Source organism: Panthera uncia, assembly GCF_023721935.1.
Source record: "Panthera uncia isolate 11264 chromosome B3 unlocalized genomic scaffold, Puncia_PCG_1.0 HiC_scaffold_1, whole genome shotgun sequence".
NCBI classification, from domain to species: Eukaryota; Metazoa; Chordata; class Mammalia; order Carnivora; family Felidae; genus Panthera; species Panthera uncia.
In genome coordinates, this window is record NW_026057582.1 from 43,470,975 (window position 1) to 43,491,273 (window position 20,299).

The 20,299-nt window shown below is 35.8% G+C and overlaps 1 protein-coding gene across 16 annotated transcripts in view; it reads right to left on the reverse strand.

Annotated features, from left to right (window-relative positions):
• KTN1 (kinectin 1) overlaps nt 1-20,299 on the reverse strand; it is a 108,195-nt gene that overhangs the window by 69,032 nt on the left and 18,864 nt on the right. For all 16 annotated transcript variants that reach the window (XM_049612713.1, XM_049612711.1, XM_049612716.1 and 13 more), the window contains exons 2-3: nt 3,580-4,132; nt 2-139 (exon numbers count right to left, since the gene is read on the reverse strand). In XM_049612713.1, the coding sequence (XP_049468670.1) occupies nt 2-139; nt 3,580-4,102 (661 nt within the window). In that variant the 5' untranslated portion in view covers nt 4,103-4,132. The remainder of the gene's footprint in view (nt 1; nt 140-3,579; nt 4,133-20,299) is intronic.

Here is a 20,299-nt window from a genome sequence, read left to right on the forward strand (position 1 = left end):
CCGTTTTCTGTCTTTTGCTTCCTTGAAGAAACTTTCTTCTTTCCTGATCCACTTTCTTGTTTAGTCTCTTGATGGAGGGGTAATGACTCTTGCTTTTTTGAAGGTGCCATAAGAGTTTCCACCTTTTTATCCTGATCATCTTTATTGAAAATAAATGAAAAGTCATCATAGCAAACAATGAACACACCAGAAGATTCAATTACTGGTAAATAATTCCCAGAATGCTTTACCTTCAAAATTTTAAACTCTCTAATAGTATTATTCCAGCTTTCTTACTCTGTTACACCTGTCTTTAATTTCATCAAGACTTCTAAAAATACTTGTTGCTTCTTTTATATCCCATTTCTCAGCCACTCTTAATCCTACTCAGCCTATGGGCATGCTCAAATCCCTACCATCTTAAAAAAGAAAATCCTTCCCACCACTGTAATTCCCAGCCTCCCACACCCATTTCTTCTTATATTAACAAAAGAATGATCTGTATTTCTTTTACCAATCATTTGTCAATTGCAACCTGATTTTTATCTCTTCCATTATCCATGAAAGGATTTTACAGAGCAATCTAGCATCCCAAATGCCATACTCTACCAATATCCTTTATTTCTTCTTTGACTTCTATTTAGCATTTCATACTACTGATCTCTACCTCCTTAAAATTCTGTCTTCATTAGGCTAAGTGAAATAAGATCATGAAAGGACAAATATTGTATGATTTCACTTATATAAAGTACCCAGACTAGTCAAATTCACAGAAACAAAGTAGAATGGTTGTTACCAGGGGCTGGGGGGGGGGGGGGGAGGGAAATGGGGAATTACTGTTTAATGGGTACAGAGTTTCTATTGGGGAAGATGAAAAATTCCTGAGATGACTAGTGATGATGGTTGCATAAGAATGTAAACGTACTTAATGCCACAGAACTATACACTTAAAAATGGTAAAATGGTAAATGTTATTGTGTATTTTGCCACAATAAAGTAAAATTTAAAACTCTCTATCACCTCCCAAAAATTCTCTATCAGCTCCCACAATTCTTTTCTTACACTTGAAATATTCCTTTGCAAATTCTTTTGTAAACTGTTCCTACAGAATACCTCATATGCTGGTATTCTTCAGGGTAGTACCTTTAATTTAAACAATTCCCTTGGATGTGCTTATCTATACCCGTGACTTCAACAACTATTTTCATGCTTACAGCTTCCAAGTCTATATTCTAGCCTTATGCATCTGCACTTACATATCCTATTGCATCCTAAATTGCTCTTTATGTAAGTGGCCCCCCATAGGAACCTGAAACACAACCTGAAAGCATTCTCCTCTCCATATGCATCCACTCTCAATATTCCCTATCTTAGTGCTACCAACCACCTACCAATCAGGGATTGGCAAACTTTTTCTGTAAAGGCCCAAACATTAAATATGTCTGCATATCCATATGCAGAGTCCATACAGACTCTATCAAAACTATTTGAGGCGCCTGGGTGGCTCAGTCAGTTAAGTATCCAACTCTTGATTTTGGCTCAGGTCATGATCTCACAGTTCATGGGATCGAGCCCCTCGTTGGGCTCTGCGCTGAGCATGGAGCTTGCTTGAGATTCTCTCACTCCCTCTCTCACTCTCCCTCCCCCCCACTCTCTCTCTCTCAAAATAAATGAATAAATTAAATTTTAAAAAGAATTAAAACTATTCATCTGCTGTTGAAGTATGAAAGCCAGCCATACACATACGTTAATGGATGAGTATGGCTGCATTCAAAAAAACTTCATTTCTAGACAAACAGGTTTGCATTTCATGTAATTTCCACATTTAACAAAATATGATTCTTCTTTGGACTTTTTTCGAATCACTGAAAACATAAAAACTATTCTTGGCTCATGGACCATAAAAAACAGAAAGCAGGCCAGATTTGGCTCCAAGATTTTAGTATGCCAACCCTGAGAAACTTAAAACTTGGATAATCAGTCTTGATTCTGCCTTCTCCTTTATCTGCCATACCTCATTCAATAAGATTAGTCATGTTGTTTTTACTTTATAGACCTCTTTAATCTACTTTTTTTTAAGTAGGCTCCCGGTCCAATGTGGGGCTTGAACCCACGACCTTGAGATCAAGAGTAGGATGTTCTACCAACTGAGAGCCAACCAGGTGCCCCTTTAATCTACTTTCTAATTCTTCTGTCACTACCACAGTTCAGTCCTCCAATTTAACTTTGGAAAACAATAATCTCATAACTAGATTATCTATATTAAATACTACTCCATAAAACTTGTCCTCCCCAAGTTCTGCCAAAGACATCTTTCTAAAATATAAATATGACCAGACCATATAAACTGACCGGCTTGAAAAATTTTCAACAATGGCTAAACTGTAACACCCCAGCTCCTTAACGCTGTGTACAAAAACCATCATGATCTAGCCTCTACATGTCTTTTCATCTTTGTGTCCTACCACTCCCAACCTCCTATTTCATGGTTCAAAAATACACTGTACTCCTATCTCTATCTAAGTGACATTCTGACAGTATAGAATGAGACCCACTAAGCTGCTTGGTGAAGTGATTCAGTGCCTGGAAGACCTCAGGCACCGTCTCCTCTGTAAAGCTCTTTACCTCTGATCCCCATAAGTAGTAGTTGTTTAGGCATCTGCATTTCTTCTATACTTCAAACATCTCTTATGTAAGTCACATTTCATTACTGGCTTACATGTCCTTCTCCCCCACTAAAATAGAAGTGCTTACTCTGATTTCTCTAGCATCATGCCTTGATCATAGCTGGCAAACAAATATTTAAAATCCAATATAACGAATTCAACACTCCACAAGACACACAAACAACTTAATGGTAAACACAAGTCCTTTCATAAAAACTGTTTGTAGTTTCACACGTCATGACACCATTTCTCATGGGCTTTCCATTACATCTGTTAACCCCTCTACCTAGAATATCCTATCCCACCCTTCCCAGCCACACAAAAACCAGCTAGTACTTACGTAACCTCTAAGGTTAATTTTAGGCATTACATCCTCTAAGTGATCCACTTAGAACTCCTACACTGGTTTAGACGTATCAAAATCATTATATTAAACATTTTACAATAATTATTTATGTTCATGTCGACAGTTTGAAAACGCACTAGTTTTATCACTGCAGCCCTATTACCTAGTATAATGCCTAGTATAAAATAGCTGTATGAAAAACATTTGCAAAATTAAAAACAAAAACGGTATCTATCTTTTCATCTTTAATTCCTATCACACTAATTAGAAAACAGAAGTTTCTAACTGCTGATATTTATAGGTCCTTACTAGTTCCAGTAAAACAGTTGAATTTTATATATTTCCATTAAGTTTCTTTTCCATATTTCTAATATAAAGTTTAGTTTTAAATGCTGTTTTATGATCAATAATTTTATCAGCATTTAATGTTAATGAAAGCAAACACACAGTGAAAATGACAATGTTCTTGGTTTCAGACTCCATATTTTTAACATTTTGTATACACACCTAACAAAGCATCTAAATTTCAAGCTCTAAAGTCATTAAAACAAATACAATCATACAATAAAGTTGAATAGATTATAATACCGCTTCCATTTTTAGACTTCTTCTGCCCTGGTTTCTTCTTTGAGGCAGCTGCTTCAGAAGGGGGGGTGGGCTGTTTAGTAACTGGGACAGGTTCTACTTTTTTGCCTGGAATCTTTGACACATCACTTTCTTTGGTGACCTGTTCTTCTAGTACAGGCTTGTGTTTCTTTTCCTTCTTCTTTCTTTCTCTGACACTACTTGAAGTTTCAACTACATTCAGTGGAACAGGTACAACTTGCTCATCTTCTACAGCCAAGGCATCAGATAATTTAAAGTCCCGGGGTACACTCTCAGAATCAGATTCATGGAGGTTCCCATTCTGGATTTCTTTCTTTTTATTCTTTTTCTTTTCTGCCTTCTTTTTATCGGTTTTGGTAGGAATAAGCTTTTGTTCTCTTTTCTGTTTTGCAAGAACTTCATCATATAATGTTTCTTTCATGAAAAGCCAGAAGAAGAGGAAAATTACTGTAATAACTACTGAAGGAATAAGGACAATAAAATATGTTGATTCATAAAACTCCATGGTGCTTTTGTTAATGTGATCCTATAAAACCTAAATGGGGGGCGGGGGGGAATAGAAAAAACAAAAACTTTAGTCAGCATAATACAAATTAAACACAAAACCTCTGCTCTTTCAAGTAGTATTTCAGATCTAACCTGATGTACAAATCTAAGCAGTTTAGTTGTTTAAATCACATACTTAATTATTTTGCCATCTACAATTCAAATATACTATGAAATAAAAATGTGTGGTAATAATTAGAGTGTAATATATCCTCTACTTTTAAACCAAATGAAAAGGTCTTCACAGGAGGAAAGAAAAAAAACTCTAGACATCCATTACTTTTTTACCCAAACATCATCTTTTGACATTTTATTAGTACTTAGCTTTTTTCCTCTTATTGCACTGTTGACCAATACTACTATATGTGGAAACAGAAGCCATCAACTGTTACCGAAACACTGCATATTCATTAAAAGTACCATACTTTGGGGTCCCTGGGTGGCTCAGTCAGTTAAGCACCCAATTCTTGATTTTGTCTCAGGTTATGATCTCAGGGTTCATGAGTTCGAGCCCTGCACTGAGCTCTGCACTATCAGAGCAGAGCCTGCTGGAATTTTCTCTCCTTCTCTCTCTGCCTATCCCCTGCTTGCACACTCGCTCTCAAAAAAAAAAAACCAAAATGTACCATACTTTTAATTGCAAAAAAAAAAAAAAAAAGAGAGAGAGAGAGATGGTTCATCTCATCATTTAGAAATTTAAGCCCATTCACCAACTGCTAGTACCTTTATTCCAACAACTAACAGCCTCATGATATAAGTGAGATACATCACAGATACAGAAACATACTACAGCCAAATTAAAATGTTAGGCTCTGTCATTCAGTATTGAAATAAATTACAAATTAGATGCTTTTCTTGATTTTTTTTCAGGGTACCCCTTACTACAAACTAAATTATACTGCAAAAAACAAAGCTGGCCACAATAATCTTTTCTAAATGCTAAAAGATAAGAGAGGCCTTGCCTCACCAACAGAGTATGAGTCCTACTTTTGGATTAACCAAACAGCTATAGAAAATAAAGGTGTGGTCTGATTACTCAGATCTGCCTTGAACATAGACACTATAATCCCTCATCTGAAGGGTAGTTATAGCTAAAATTATACCTCAAAGTAAGAATGGTTCTGATGTTTAGGCTCTAGATATCAATATTCCTATAAATATGTATAAGCCACATAAATACGGCTTGTATCCTTATAACTCCTATCACATTTGTTGTGGAAAAAAGGCAAGGTATGTAATGCAGATGAAATTACACCCGTGGACATGCTTAAGGTAAAGCTATGTAAAGTCTACTTTTGTACTTTTAATGTGTAAATGAATCTGAGAATCTTAAGTTCTTAAAATTATCCATCTGAAGTCTCAAAAACGGTAATGATTAAAGAAACAAAATTCTACCTAAACAGAAATATTCTAAGAATTATTTCAGACCTTAGAAAACAGCAGCTTTAAAGTTGAATAAATCTGAGTTTAATGAATTTAAGACTTCACCAGAACCATTTTAATAGGACTCATGAGTTTTCCAAGACAAAATAAAGCTATTCACAGTAGTCTCTGTTAACTGCCAAGATAAACAGACCTAGAAATCTTATGTTTATGACAAACTTAAGCACATTTAGTTTAACTTTGTCTTTCAACTTCCTTATATCTCATTTTAAAATGTGGAGTATACTTTTTTCAAGTTATACCAACAATGACTTAAGTCTAAAAATAGTGAGAAGTGGAACCTGAAAATTAAGTTGTTTTATTAGGCACACTCTTGATCTTTATGATTAAAACAGCATTTGTTACCATTTCACATTTCCATAGGCAATTTTTTTAATGGTGTTACAACCCTAGACTTACTTAGACAAGGTTTTAAAAGGTTGACGGGGAACAGGAATCACGTGCTAACAAAATACTAAAAGAAACTTTATACAGAATTGTTCTTCCCTGATAAGTCATGAACTCTCCAGGTTTTTAACTAATCAGACATATTTTACTGTGTCTAAGTGTTACTTGTCAACCAGAAATGCTTTCAAGGAGCAGAGACCACGTTTTATCTTTGGTTTTTTGTTTGTTTAAACATTACCATCCACAGGCTACACACAGCCTGTCGAAGTTAGCTGGGGAGGTTGGGGGAGAAAAAGAACAAAACAATGAGTTAAAACTTGGATTTTTGCTTTGGGGAAGAAAAGCCACAAAGGCATTTACCAGCAGCCACAGATGCTTGGGGGTGGGGGGGGTGTCAAGTCAAAGTCAGAAAGACCTTGAACAGCAAACTGCAGCCATGTGTAGCCTAGGTCTCAGGAGAGCAAAATCTATGATTAAAGCAAGAAGCAGACATTCAGGGGAAAGAGCCCATGAGACCACAAGAACTCTAAAACACAGATTCTTCGAATGTTCTGATGATTTTCTAGTTCCCTTTTCCAGGTCTCATAAAAGCCTGGAGGAATCATGATTCCCATTTCTGGATTTTCATAAGATTCCCTTCACACAATTCAATTCCCCTTCTCTTGAACTTACTTTCTGCACCTAGAGAGGTCTAACCAGAACACCAAGACAAATTTAAAGTCAAGAAAATGCGGGGCCCCTGGATGGCGCAGTCAGTTAAGCGTCCGACTTCAGCCAGGTCACGATCTCGCGGTCCGTGAGTTCGAGCCCCGCGTCAGGCTCTGGGCTGATGGCTCGGAGCCTGGAGCCTGTTTCCGATTCTGTGTCTCCCTCTCTCTCTGCCCCTCCCCCGTTCATGCTCTGTCTCTCTCTGTCCCAAAAATAAATAAAATAAAAAAAAAACGTTGGAAAAAAAAAAAAAAAAAAAGAAAATGCTTGTATTTCTTTAATCCAATAATCCTGAATTTTTAAACCAAGAAATTTGCAAGGAAAAGCAGCACATATAAAGATGTTCACAGCAACATTATATATAATATGAAAACTGAGACATAAAATATCCAACATCAGAATGGGTTCAATTAGCAAATACCAACACAATAAAATATTGCTATTAAAACTGTAAAATCAAAAAAAGCCTTTAATAAGATTTCTTGTCAATTCAGTATAGTCAAAAATCGTAATTTTGCTTGTATGATCAAAATTTTTTACATATAATAGGCAATATCAAGATGATTAAACAAAGAGGTGTATCAGGGCTCCTGGGTGGCTGAGTCGGTTAAGTGTCCAACTCTTGATTTCAGCTCAGGTCATGATCTCATGGTTCACAAAATCGAGACCTGCATGAGGTTCTGCATTGAGTGTGGAGCCTGCTTGAGATTCTCTCTCCCTCTCCCTCTGCCCCTCCCAAGTGCATGAACACTCCTTATCTATCTCTCGCTCTAAAAAAAAAAAACAAAAAAGAGTTGTGCCAGAATCATGGGTGCAGTCTCATCTGCCTTAATATTTTAGTTTTACACTTTGTTATTTTTAAGAGATATTCACAAAACGTTTAATTCTTTGCTTAATTCAAAAAATGGCAAAATGAGTAAGTACTAAAATATCAATAATAAACCATAGTTTCACATTATACACATGGGTATAAGAGTAATATAAGGAGAGAAAAGAGACAAAGGGGGCCTGGGAATGAAATCCAGAAAAATACAGAGAAGAACAAAGGTAGCAAGAGATTTTATTTTACGTGGGGCAGGGGAAGACCATGAAAAAATAAAAGGAAAGGGTAGGAGGGGTTGAGACAAAGTTAATTTAGCTCAAGGTGAAAGGAATCAGGTTGCTAAAATTTTCTCAGTCCATAATATACAACTCAACATATGCTTGTTGAGTTGATATAACATATAGACAATTAGCAGCTCAGGTTTTGAGATGACAGCATAAGTCACCAACGTTAATAATTTCTCCATATTCTCTTTGTAATATTAATGAGCTTTTTACCTCATACCTTCCACCTTAACAGATTCCAGTCTGAATATAATTAATAGCCAATGGTGGACAAGTAAAGTAGGAGTGAGATAAGCATGGAATCATAATAAACACATTCCATACCAGTGGCTTTAATCTTTTATTTAGACATAAATTCTTCAAGAAATTGATAAAAGACCAATCCACTTTCCCAAAACTAAAGAATACATACTAAGGTGGATCCCACATTTAAAATCCTGCTCTAGAATAAGAGATGAGTTTTCATCCCTGCCCTACCAATAAAGAACTTAAAATTTAAAAAAAAAAGTTAACAGGATGGAAAACAATATATAAAAATTCTGTCTCATTTGAGTACATATTATGATTCTGTGTTTCAAGTAAGTATGTATTATGAATGCTAATCAAATAATTTTAAGATTCCATGTACTTGTCTTATTCTAAATTTGTTCATACAAAAATTGAGCTGCATTACTCAGTTAAGTACTATACATTTCTCAGAAGGTTCAACAACTTTTTAGTATTAATAACGTAAAACCTAAAATTTTAAATGATTTACAAATAAAACCTAGGAGCAATTACTACGATTTCAACCACATTGCTTAATTAAAAATGATATAACTAGACATAATAATAGGCTTAGATAAGTGCAGGACATCTACAGAAACATCACACATTTAAACATACCACCTGGCTGGCTCAGTCAATAGAGCACGTGACTCTTGATCTCAGGGTTGTAAGTTTGAGCCCCACATTGGGTACAGAGATCATTTAAAAATAAAAAAAATCTTAGGGATGCCTGGCTGGCTCAGTTGGTTAAGCGTCCAATTTCCGCTCAGGTCATGATCATGGTTCATGAGTTCGAGCCCCGCATTGGGCTCTCTATTGTCAGCACAGAGCCCACTTTGTATCCTCTGTGCCCCCTCTCTCTCTGCCCCTACCCCACTCACACTTTTTCAAAAATAACATTAAAAAAATAATAATTAAAAAAAAATTGGGGCACCCAGTGCCTCAGTCAGTTTAAGTGTCTGACTTTGGCTCAGGTCATGATCTCAAAGTTTATGAATTCAAGCCCCATGTGGAGCTCTGTGCTGACAGCCTGAAACTTGGAGACTGCTTCAGATTCAGTGTCTCCCTCTCTCTCTCTGCCCCTTCCCTACTCGCGTGCTCTCTCTCAAAATTAAATAAAAATTTAAAAAATTTAAAAAATCTTTAAAATAAAAATCACACCATTTAAAATAATTAAGACAGTGTAATGCAGCAAAATACACTACAATAACAAAAAAACTAAAAACTACTTATGCTGAGCACAATTACATACATATAGATATAACCTGAGACTACACAGAGAAAGTGAGAGTCATTTTTTAGAGTGAAATTACAAATATTTTTAATGTACAGCTAGCTGACCTTCGAACAACACAGGTTTCAACTGTGTAGGTGGTCCACATACACACAGCTTTTTTTTTCAATACATACATCAACTTATATTATCTATAAATATAATACAGTGCTGTAATGTATTTTCTCTTCCTTATAACATCTTAAGAAACATATTCTTTAGCTTACTTTACTGTAAGAATACAGCATATAATCATATAACACATAAAATGTGTCAACTGTTACCAGGAAGGCTCCCAGTCAACAATAGGCTATTAGTTAAGTTTTGGGGTAGTCAATTTAAACGGGGATCTTCGATTGCCTCAAACCCCTGCTTAACTGTTGAACTTTTTAAATTTCTTCTACATCAAAACAGAAATTTAAGTAACCATCCTGAATGCACATTACACTCTTAAAAGTTTAAATAAACACAAAGAGGGGTGCCTGGGTGGCTCAGTCAGTTAAGTGTCCGGCCCTTGATTTCGGCTCAGGTCATGATCCCAGGGTCGTGGGATGGAGCCCCACATAAGGCTCCATGCTCAGTGTGGACCTTCTGTCTCTCTCCTTCTGTCCCCTCCCCCACTCACACGCACCCCCCCCCCTTCAAAATAAATAAATAAACACACAAAAAGGAATTGCTTACATGTTATGAGGAGCGAAAACTAAAGCAGTCTGGTCAGTATACTACTGAACTTCACGTAAACATAAGAGTTTGAATTCTACTTTCTTACTACCATGGCATTTCAGGTACTCTTGCTTCTGCCATCATTTCCTTTAAACTAAAAAGATTTAAAACACAGGGCAAAACTTAATTTTATAAATTCTTCTGTTCTTCAATTGTTAAAATTTTGTCAACTGGGATGACTCAAAGAACTATTAGGAAAAATGTAACAAAATTCAAAACTAAAATCCAAACAAACTGAAAGTCAATTTTTTCCCACTGATGTACACCAAACAACATACTAGTAGGTCGGCATGTCTGATAGATAGATAGATAGATAGATAGATAGATAAATGGCAACCAATTGAGGGAATGGTAGTTTTCAACCCAAGAATACAAAATTTCAAAGAAGCTCCTGTATAATACTGTCTGGACAACTAAATAAACCCACCTTTAAAACATATACAGGCTCCCAGAGTAGCCTTCAGAGGCTTTACTCAATATACAACATAGTTAAAATTTTATAAGTAGCTGTGAAGCCTATGCTGAAAACTCTTATTATTACAGGTTCTTTATAAAAACAGTGCTCATATAAAAAAAAAAAAATCTGTAACCTGATCACACTGAATCTAAATAGTTTGCATTCCAAACATGCCACTATTCATACCATGTTTCCCTTCCTTTAAATCCACAATAACATCTTACAGTTATTATTTTAAATGTACAAGTTAATCTTTTTAAGAAAAACAGTTTATGGCAAGTACTCTACAATGATAAAGTCTATTATGTGGTGGACCAGTATCATTTAATCAAATTTCCGTTCCACAACAGAAGTATCTATAATATTTTCTGAACTCTTACTAAAATTTAGGAGTACACATTGTGTTGTTACTAATCTTCAAATACAATATGCATGTTATATTCCAGACACATCCTAAGCAAAATTAAGTATTTTTTTAATTTATCTATTTACTGGGGGTGGAGGGGTGGCAGACAGAGAGGATCCCAGGCAGGCTCAGCACTGTCAGCGCAGAGCCCAATGTGGGGCTCAAACTCACAAACTGTGAGATTATAACCTGAGATAAAACCAAGAGTTTTTCACTTAACCAGTTGAGCCACCCAGGTACCCCACAAAAATAAACTTTAGAACCAATGAATAGCAACATAATAAAGCATTAAAATGAAGTTGAGAATCTTGACTTTTGGTCCCAATTCAGCCTTGGCTCCAGGGGTCTTTTCTTACAAAGTTCTTAATGTTCACATTACCTGCATGATCTTGGAATACCAAGCCAAAAAATGTAAGTAGTTCCAAGTTGGTGGTGCCCACAGTGCCTGTGGCCAGAAGTAAATGCCCATCCTCTCTGGTGGAATGCTCCCTTAAGCCAGGCTCCTCCAGATTTCCAAAGACTGTCATCCAGATAAAAGCTCACCATCCAAAATGACAGAACATAAGATAAGCTACTAGGAGCAAGAGGCAACAAAAACAAACTAAGGAATTAGATCCCTTTAAGATTTAAGATACTGGAACTAATAGATTACAACATACACTCATAGACAAATAAGAGGGAACTGGGAAAATACAGGCTCCCAGAGTAGCCTGGGTAGATATGAATCAAACAGAACTTCTACAAATAAAAAATATCCAAATTTTAAATCCAATGGACAAGTGAACATAAATGCAAGGAGGCCAATTAAAATTAATATTTTAATAGGTCAAAGAGATCTGATGAGAGTGAATTAAGTCAATGCAGACAGACACACTTGGGTGGAACAACTAACAGGGACAAGGTAACTCTTAAGAGCACAAAGTGAGGGAGGAGTCTACCACAATTCTTCATTTCTAACTTAGAAGGGTCCATAAATGGATAAACCACTTGCCAAGATCAAGAATACAGGAATAGGTTCATGTCTGGGAGTTTTAGACATGATTTTGAATACGAAATACAACCAGGTGGAGAAGATCAGCAGTCAATGGAGACAAAATCAGCAGTAAGAAGCTACCACAGGTTCTGAATCAAGAAACCGAAAAGTCACTTTTCAAACAAGTCCTATCACACCTCCTCCCTACAGTCAAATCTAAAAAACTTTGCCTTATCCTCTGTTTGAAATCTTCACTTATCCTTTAAAACTCAGCTCAAATCATACCTATGAATATATCTTTACAACTATGGTCTTCCACAATAGGTTTTCATTCATTCTAGAGTTACTTAGCACCAATTATATGTCAGCACTGTTTTCTAGGATTCTCTAAAATAAACAACAATAAAAAGAAAAAAGAAAAGCTACAGTCCTTGCCCTTTTATGTCCATCATTCTACTAAAGGGAAGACAGTCCAGCAATTAATATACAGTATAGGAGATAGGAAAATACATGACATAATTGAGCAAGAACAGTAAGGACAGTGTAATTCAAGTACAATAAAGATAAAAAGTAGAAGATGAAGTTAAAGAGACCATGTGAAGGGGACAGGCGCAGCAAACAAATCATGCAGTCTCTTAAAGGCAACTAGAGGGACTACGGCTTGGACTCTGAGTAACATGGGAAACTAGTAAAGGGTTCTGAGTATAAAAAGATGTAGGGGAAGCTGAAAGCAGGGAAAACTGTTAAGAGACAAGTGAAATAATCTAAGCAGGAGATGATTAGAGCAAGTTGGTGACAAGGGGAGTAGTAAGAAGTTGTCAAATTCTGCATACATTTTGAAAGTAGAGACCAGATGATTTGCTGAGAACTAGAATCTGGGGCACGAGAGTACAAGCAAAGACAATGTCAACTCCAAAAATTTTAGACTATGCCAAAAACAACACAGTTGTCCTCTACTGAGATGAGAGAAATGTGGAAAGGACATGACTGGGGTTGAAGATTAGGAGATAGCTTTTCGAGAGGTGGAGATGCCCAGCAGACAGCTAAACAAGAGTATGTGACAGGTGAGACCTGCAGGCTGGAGATACAAACTTAGGAGTATTCAGCAAAATGAATTATATACTTAAAGCCAATTAAAGAAAATCAGGAGGATGTTACCCTAGTGGCTAAACAGTGTTATCAAGGAGGAGAGACCAATCAACTTTATCAAATGGTGTCGGTAATAAAGTACAATGAAAGCCAGAAAGTGACTGCTGGGTTTAGCAACACAGACTTCACTGGTGATTTTGGCCAAAGCAGTAGAGTAGTTGTGATCAAAACCTGACTAAAATGAATTCAAAAGTAAGTACTCCAGCAAGTGTGGACAACTCTTTAGAGGAGATTTTCTATGAAGAGATGAGAGAAATGAAATGGAAGCTGGAAGGATATATGAGCTTGAGAGCTTGAGTTTTAAAAATAGAAGAAACTACAGCATGTTAATATGCTGACAAAGATGATCCAGTAGAAACGGTAAGACCGATGATGCAGGAGAATGAAGGACAATGCTTTCAAATGGCAAGAAAGAATAGAATTTGATGTACAAGTAGAAAGCACGGCCTTAGATGGAAGTACAATCTTCTGTAAAAACATAAGGAAGAAAGAGTATACAGGCACAGGCAAGGAAGTAGATATGGTATAGAAGTTTGTGAAAATCCTCTTCCTCAATGCTACTATTTTCTTAATGAAATGGGAAACAAAGTTGTAGTCCAGAGAAAGAGTAAAAATGGTGGTATTGGAGGACACACAGAAATACATTATGGTTACTATATTGTTAAATTTTTATTCCTTATAAACTTTGATTCTCCACTTAAATTGAAAAACTTGAATGGAGAATGCAGGATGCTTAGCAGTGTTGTACAAATTGATTTGCCGACTTTAAATGATCTTGTTGCAGAAGTAAAGCACATATTATCTATAAACCAGAGCATAAAAAAACCAAACCTGAGTCTCCATGTGGCTCTACTCTTCCAGCTCAAATACCATCCCTACAGCTAGTTCTCCTCCTAAAACCCTAGAGTACTTAACTCTCTAGGTACACATTCACAGAATTCTGTGACATAGGAGAAAATCTAACAATTAAAAGGAGACCACAGTATACTACAATGTGATAAAGTTAAAAGAACAGATAGTAGTGGAAATCCATCTAAAACAGATCCAAATAGATAAAAATTTACATTATTTCAAGTCAGTAAAGGCTACTGATCACTTACATCAAAAAACATCCAGACAGATTAAAGTTTTAAACATAAGAAAATGTATAAAGTACTTAAGAAAATGCAAGAAAATAAAAAGATTCAGTCTATTTTTTTTTTATTTTTTTAACGTTTTTTTATTTATTTTTGAGACAGGGAGAGACAGAGCATGAACAGGGGAGGGTCAGAGAGAGGGAGACACGGAATCTGAAACAGGCTCCAGGCTCCGAGCTGTCAGCACAGAGCCCAACGTGGGGCTCGAACTCAACAGACCGCAAGATCATGACCTGAGCTGAAGTCGGCCGCTCAACCGACTGAGCCACTCAGGCGCCCTAGATTCAATCTATTTTGTAGTTGTATATGGTTAAAAGTTTACAGGTGTATTACACCTGCAATAATTTTTAAAAACCTGATTCTTCAAATTAATAAGAAAAAGAAAAGAGAAAAACCAAACATTAGCCATTTCCTCAAACAGCCATCAAAATATAAAAACCCATCTAAATTTCCACTCTCTCATCAGTCACTACCCCAAAAGTATAATGGCCCCAGAGCCCACAGTACAATTGTAAACTTATCTTTTAAAACAAGAGGGAAAAAACTCAAAGTAACTAAAAGATAATCTAGTAAATGAAACACAGAGTTGCCTGACATGGGAACTCCATTTACAGTAACTTGTCTAAAATTAACTTTATAGACTACGCTGAAATCTCAAAGCTGTGGTGCAATTTCTCCTTTTAAACTGCAACACAGTTATTTCTATGACTCACACCTTATTCACATACTTCTTAAGTTATTTCAAGCAATACCCATTCTGAAGTACTGCTACCCTAATCTGAAACAAATTCAACTAATGCCAGAGATGAGTAATAAAATTTAATTTCTCCAATAGATATGCCACAATATATGAAACTTCTATTTTTTTAGCCAAACTTATTTTTTTCTATAACACAAGAATAGATAAATCAGTATGAACTGCTCTTTCAAGAAATTAAAAAAGATCTACAAAGCCGGTAGCTACTGAAAGTGAAACCAGTATCTTTCAGACTTCTGCTTCCCTAGCAAGCCCAAACTAGTCCATTTTCTCAGGAAGCAACACTGCTCATTTAAAGATACCTCCACAGTCAGGTTAAAAGTTTATTCTGTAAAGAAATCTAACTTTTGATAACCAGACAAATCAAAAGCTTTATTTAATACAAAAAACACACTTTAAATACTCAGTATTTCAAATCAATAGTTTCCAAAGACAAAACATAAATCATCAAAATTGTTCAAACATTAATATTAGAACATGAAATTCACATCAACAATGTAATTGTAAAATAGCTGTACCATATACAGAAGACTGCCTTCCCCTAACATCTACAATCCTAACCTACTTTTACTTTTTCACACAATTTTTTGGGTTTGTTAGAAAGGCCACATAATCCAATTAGCCATTCAAAGATTGAACCCAGCTGAATCATCAGTGAGCCTACTTGAAAACCTGGGATGAACACTTCCCCAACCCCCCTTTTGTATCTTTAGAAAGCTATTAGAACATTTTTCCTAGTTTTGATCCAAAATCTTCTCTCTCTGTAACTTCATTCTGCGGTCCTATTTCCGCCTAACCTCACCAAATAGGTCCATTCCCACTACCAAAAAGTAGTTTTAATAACTGGTATCTGGTAGCAATTAAACTTACCAGCAAACAAAACTTACTTCAAAACCTGTCATCCCTTAGGAAAGTCTGACTGGAGTTTTAAAGTTGAACATAACAGGCTGCTAAAATAACTTTTAAGTGCATCAACTTAGGTCACTCAACAATGAAAGTACTAAAATGATAAAATGTATTTATTCTTGCCTACTATTCCCAAACTAAAAAGCATCATTTTACAAACTAAAAATGAAATGCAAATGACAAGAATGTCAAATACTACTCAAAAACACTGAGGGAACTACTAAAAAAGCTTCACTTATTAAACAAGAATTTTTAAAACGTGCCCAAGAACAGCCAAATAAACACAGTAGAAATAGACCAAATACATATGAAAAGTTTAGTATATAATCAACAAGCCATTTCAAATCAACATATAAAAAATGTAGATTATTTAATAAGTAGTACTGACACAAATGACAGCCATTTTCAGGGGAAACGAAGTCCCTACACCTCAGTAATATAAATTTTGGTTTTAACAGTTTAAAAATTAAACCAAGAAAGAACTAGAAGACACAAGTCTATTTCTTTGCATTGTAAAATAATTCTATTTCGTAAAAGGCTTTTCTTGGTCTCATGTAAAACCTAGTGCTGTAAAGGAAAAGCCTGGGAAATCTGACTAGAAAACATGTTAAAGACTTGTATGGCAAAAGAAAAGTGACTAAATTCCAAAAAACGACCAAGGTCTGATTGCCTTAACCCCTTTTAACCCCTTAAAATGTGAGAAAAAGACACCAAAAACCATAAAATACCTAGGAATAAATCTAATCAAAGAAGTGAAAATCTATACACTGAAACTATAGAAAGTTTATGAAAAGAAATTGAAGAAGATACAAAAAAAATGGAAAAATATTCCATGCTCCAGGATAGGAAGAGCAAATATTGTTAAAATGTCAATACTATCCAAAGCAACCTACATATTTAGTGCAATACCTATCAAAATAACAGCTCTGGCATTCTTCACAGAGCTAGAACAAACAATCCTAAATTTGTATGGAATCAGAAAAGACCCCGAATAGCCAAAGCAATCTTGAATAAGAAAACCAAAGCAGGAAGCATCCCAGACTTGAAGCTGTATTACAAAGCTGTAATCAAGACAATATGGTACTGGCACAAGAACGGACACTCAGATCAATGGAACAGAATAGAGAACCCAGAAATGGACCCACAAATGTATGGCCAACTAACCTTTGACAAAGCAGGAAAGAATATTCAATGGGATAAAGACAGTCTCTTCAGTAAGTGGTGCTGGGAAAACTGGACAGAGACATGCAGAAAAATGAACCTGGACCACTTTCTCACACCTACACAAAAATAAACTCAAAATGGATGAAAGACCTAAATGTAAGACAGGAAGCCATCAAATCCTCGAGGAGAAAGCAGGCAAAAACCTCTTTGACCTTGGCCGCAGAAACTTCCTACTCAACACGTCTCCAGAGGCAAGGGAAACAAAAGCAAAATGAACTACTGAGACCTCATCAAAATAAAAAGCTTCTGCACAGCAAAGAAACAATCAGCAAAACTAAAAGGCAACACACAGAATGGGAGAAGATTTTTGCAAATGACATATCAGATAAAGCGTTAGTATCCAAAATCTATAAAGAACTTATCAAACTCAACACCCAAAAAACAAAGAATCCAATGAAGAAATGGGCAAAAGACATGAATAGACACTTGTCCAAAGAAGACATCCAGATGGCCAACTGACACATGAAAAAATGCTCAACATCACTCATCATCAGGGAAACACAAATCAAAACCACACTGAGATACCACCTCACACCTGTCAGAATGGCTCACATTGACAACTCAGGCAACAACAGATGTTGGCGAGGATGCAGAGAAAGAGGATCTCTTTTGCACTGCTGGTGGGAATGCAAACTGGTGCAGCCACTCTGGAAAACAGTATGGAGGTTCCTCAAAAAATTAAAAATAGAACTATCCTAAGACCCAGAAATTGCACTACTAAGTATTTACCCAAGTGATACAGGTATGCTGTTTCGAAGGGGCACATGCACCCCACTTTTATGGTGTTTTTGGCAGCACTATCAACAATAGCCAAAGGACGGAAAGAGCCCAAATGTCCATCGATGGATGAGCGGATAAAGAAGATGTGGTATATATATACAATGGAGTACTACACGGCAATCAAAAAGAATGAAATCTTGCCATTTGCAACTACGTGGATGGAACTGGAGGGTATCATGCTAAGTGAAATTAGAGAAAGACAAATATCATGTAACTTCACTCATATGAGGACTTTAAGATACAAAACAGATGAACAGAAGGGAAGTAAAAAAATATAAAAACAGGGAGGGGGACAAAAACATAAGAGACTCTGAAATATGGAGAACAAACAGAGGGTTACTGGAGGGGTTGTGGGAGGGGGGATGGGCTAAATGGGTAAGGGGCATTAAAGAATCTATTCCTGAAATCATCGTTGCACTATATGCTAACTTGGAGGTAAGTTAAAAAAACAAATTAAAAAATGTGAGAAAAAGATAAACCCAAAAGGACATGTTTAGAAGGTTCTCAAAGGAAAAAAAAAAAAGACATCCACTAAGTGTATTTTTAAATAATGCAACCTTAGTCACATTAAATTAATTTCTATTAAATGCAAATTCACACTCAGGCTGGCAGGGCAGGAAAATGTGCAAACGAGGATCAAAAGGGTATGGAGGATCATGACTATGGTGGTTTCACCAATGTACACTTGTGTCACAATTGATCATACCGTATGCTTTAAATATATGCCATTTATTGTGTGTCAACTACACCTCGATAAAACTGTCTAAAAAAAGTAAGACATGGACCAGGGAGTATGAAACACAATACTCTGATTTAGTGTTAGTCTGATTATAACTACTAGTACAATCTTAAAGAAAAATTTGGAAAAATCTTAAAGTATAAAAATAGTACATACCCTTCAACAGAGAAAATTCATTTTCTTGTTAAAACTACTACTAGATATCTATATACATAGATATAATCACACAATTACAAAGATATACCCAGGAGTGTTCACTGTTAGCAATATAACTTTGTAAAAACTAAAAACCTATGTCTGGCATTAGGGAAATGACTAAATAAGCCTGTGGTAGCCTCATATGTAATATGGTCACTAAAAAAATATATTATAAATAAATCAAACATACATAAAAAGCAAGTTGTAGAGTGGTACAGAGAGAAAATTCCCTTTTACATGACAGAATCATGCTCATACATGCTTAGAAAATTCCCAGGACACATGAGAAACCATTAACTCTATGATGACTTCTTGGTGCTTTTCTTAGTAACTTTTCATCTTACATCCTTCAAAACGTTTACATTTTCCCATCATGCACACATATTTTATAACATAATGTAAATTTAATTATATTTTTAAATTATGAATTAAATTGTGACTTTTACTGATTTTTAAATGTTTTATTTACTTTTGGAAGAGAGAGAGAGAGAGAGAGCGCGCACCAGGGAGGGGCAAAGAGAGAGGGGGACAGAGGTTCTGAAGCAGGCTGACAGCAGAGCCCTATGTGAGGCTCAAACTCACGAGCAAAAGCCAGACACTCAACCAACTGAGCCACCCAGGCGCCCTAAATTGCAACTTTTAAAAACTAAATTGAGGAATCCATGTCTAGCCATATGAGCGAAAACTCTTCCAATTAAATACAACAAAAACTGTTTTGCTCTAAAATAGACAAATTTTCTGGTAATTAAGGGAAATCCTAAGGAAGAGGGAAAATCAAATGGGAAACGAAAGGTAAAGACACTTAAGGTAAAGACACAAGACACTGAACTGCAGCTGGAAAAGGGGAAATGAGGTATGAAAAACAGACTTTCAAGAGGTCTACAGTCAGCAAAGGGTAAATTAAGAGGAAGAGAGAAAGCTTGTCCCACTTTTCCTACCACTCAAAAGCTAAAAAAAAAAAAAAAAAAAAAAAAGTTTTCATAAAGATTTTATAACCATGGGCTCTGAGATTTGCATCCATAGTCTCTGCCAGTCCAGAATACTCTCACCTCTTCTACCAAAAATTAGTTAACACAAAAGTAGTGCCAAGGTCATGAAATCCTCTGGGAAAAAAAATTCCTTCTACCCAATCTAGCCTGCACAGTACAGCATTTTCAGATACACCCCTGCTGAAGGTAAACTTACAAACAGGGATTATACCCCCAAGAATCCCAAACAGAAAAATGTGAGAGACTATAAAAAAATTTTCAGGTATTAGACGCATAAAAGAAATCACACAAAGAATTAAAAGACCAGAGAATTAAAAGAATATAAAACACCAGAGAGATTAGAAAGAACTGAGGAAATTACAAATTGTGTTAAGAGCATTCATACACATAAGAAAGACACACAGACTTTTAAAACTGAAGAATTACCAAACAGAAAGATCTTGATAAAAACTGATGGTTTAAAACAACATTCACTCAAGATTTTTACTTACTTCTTACACACTAAGGTTAGATGTAGCCCTACTGTAGTCCTAT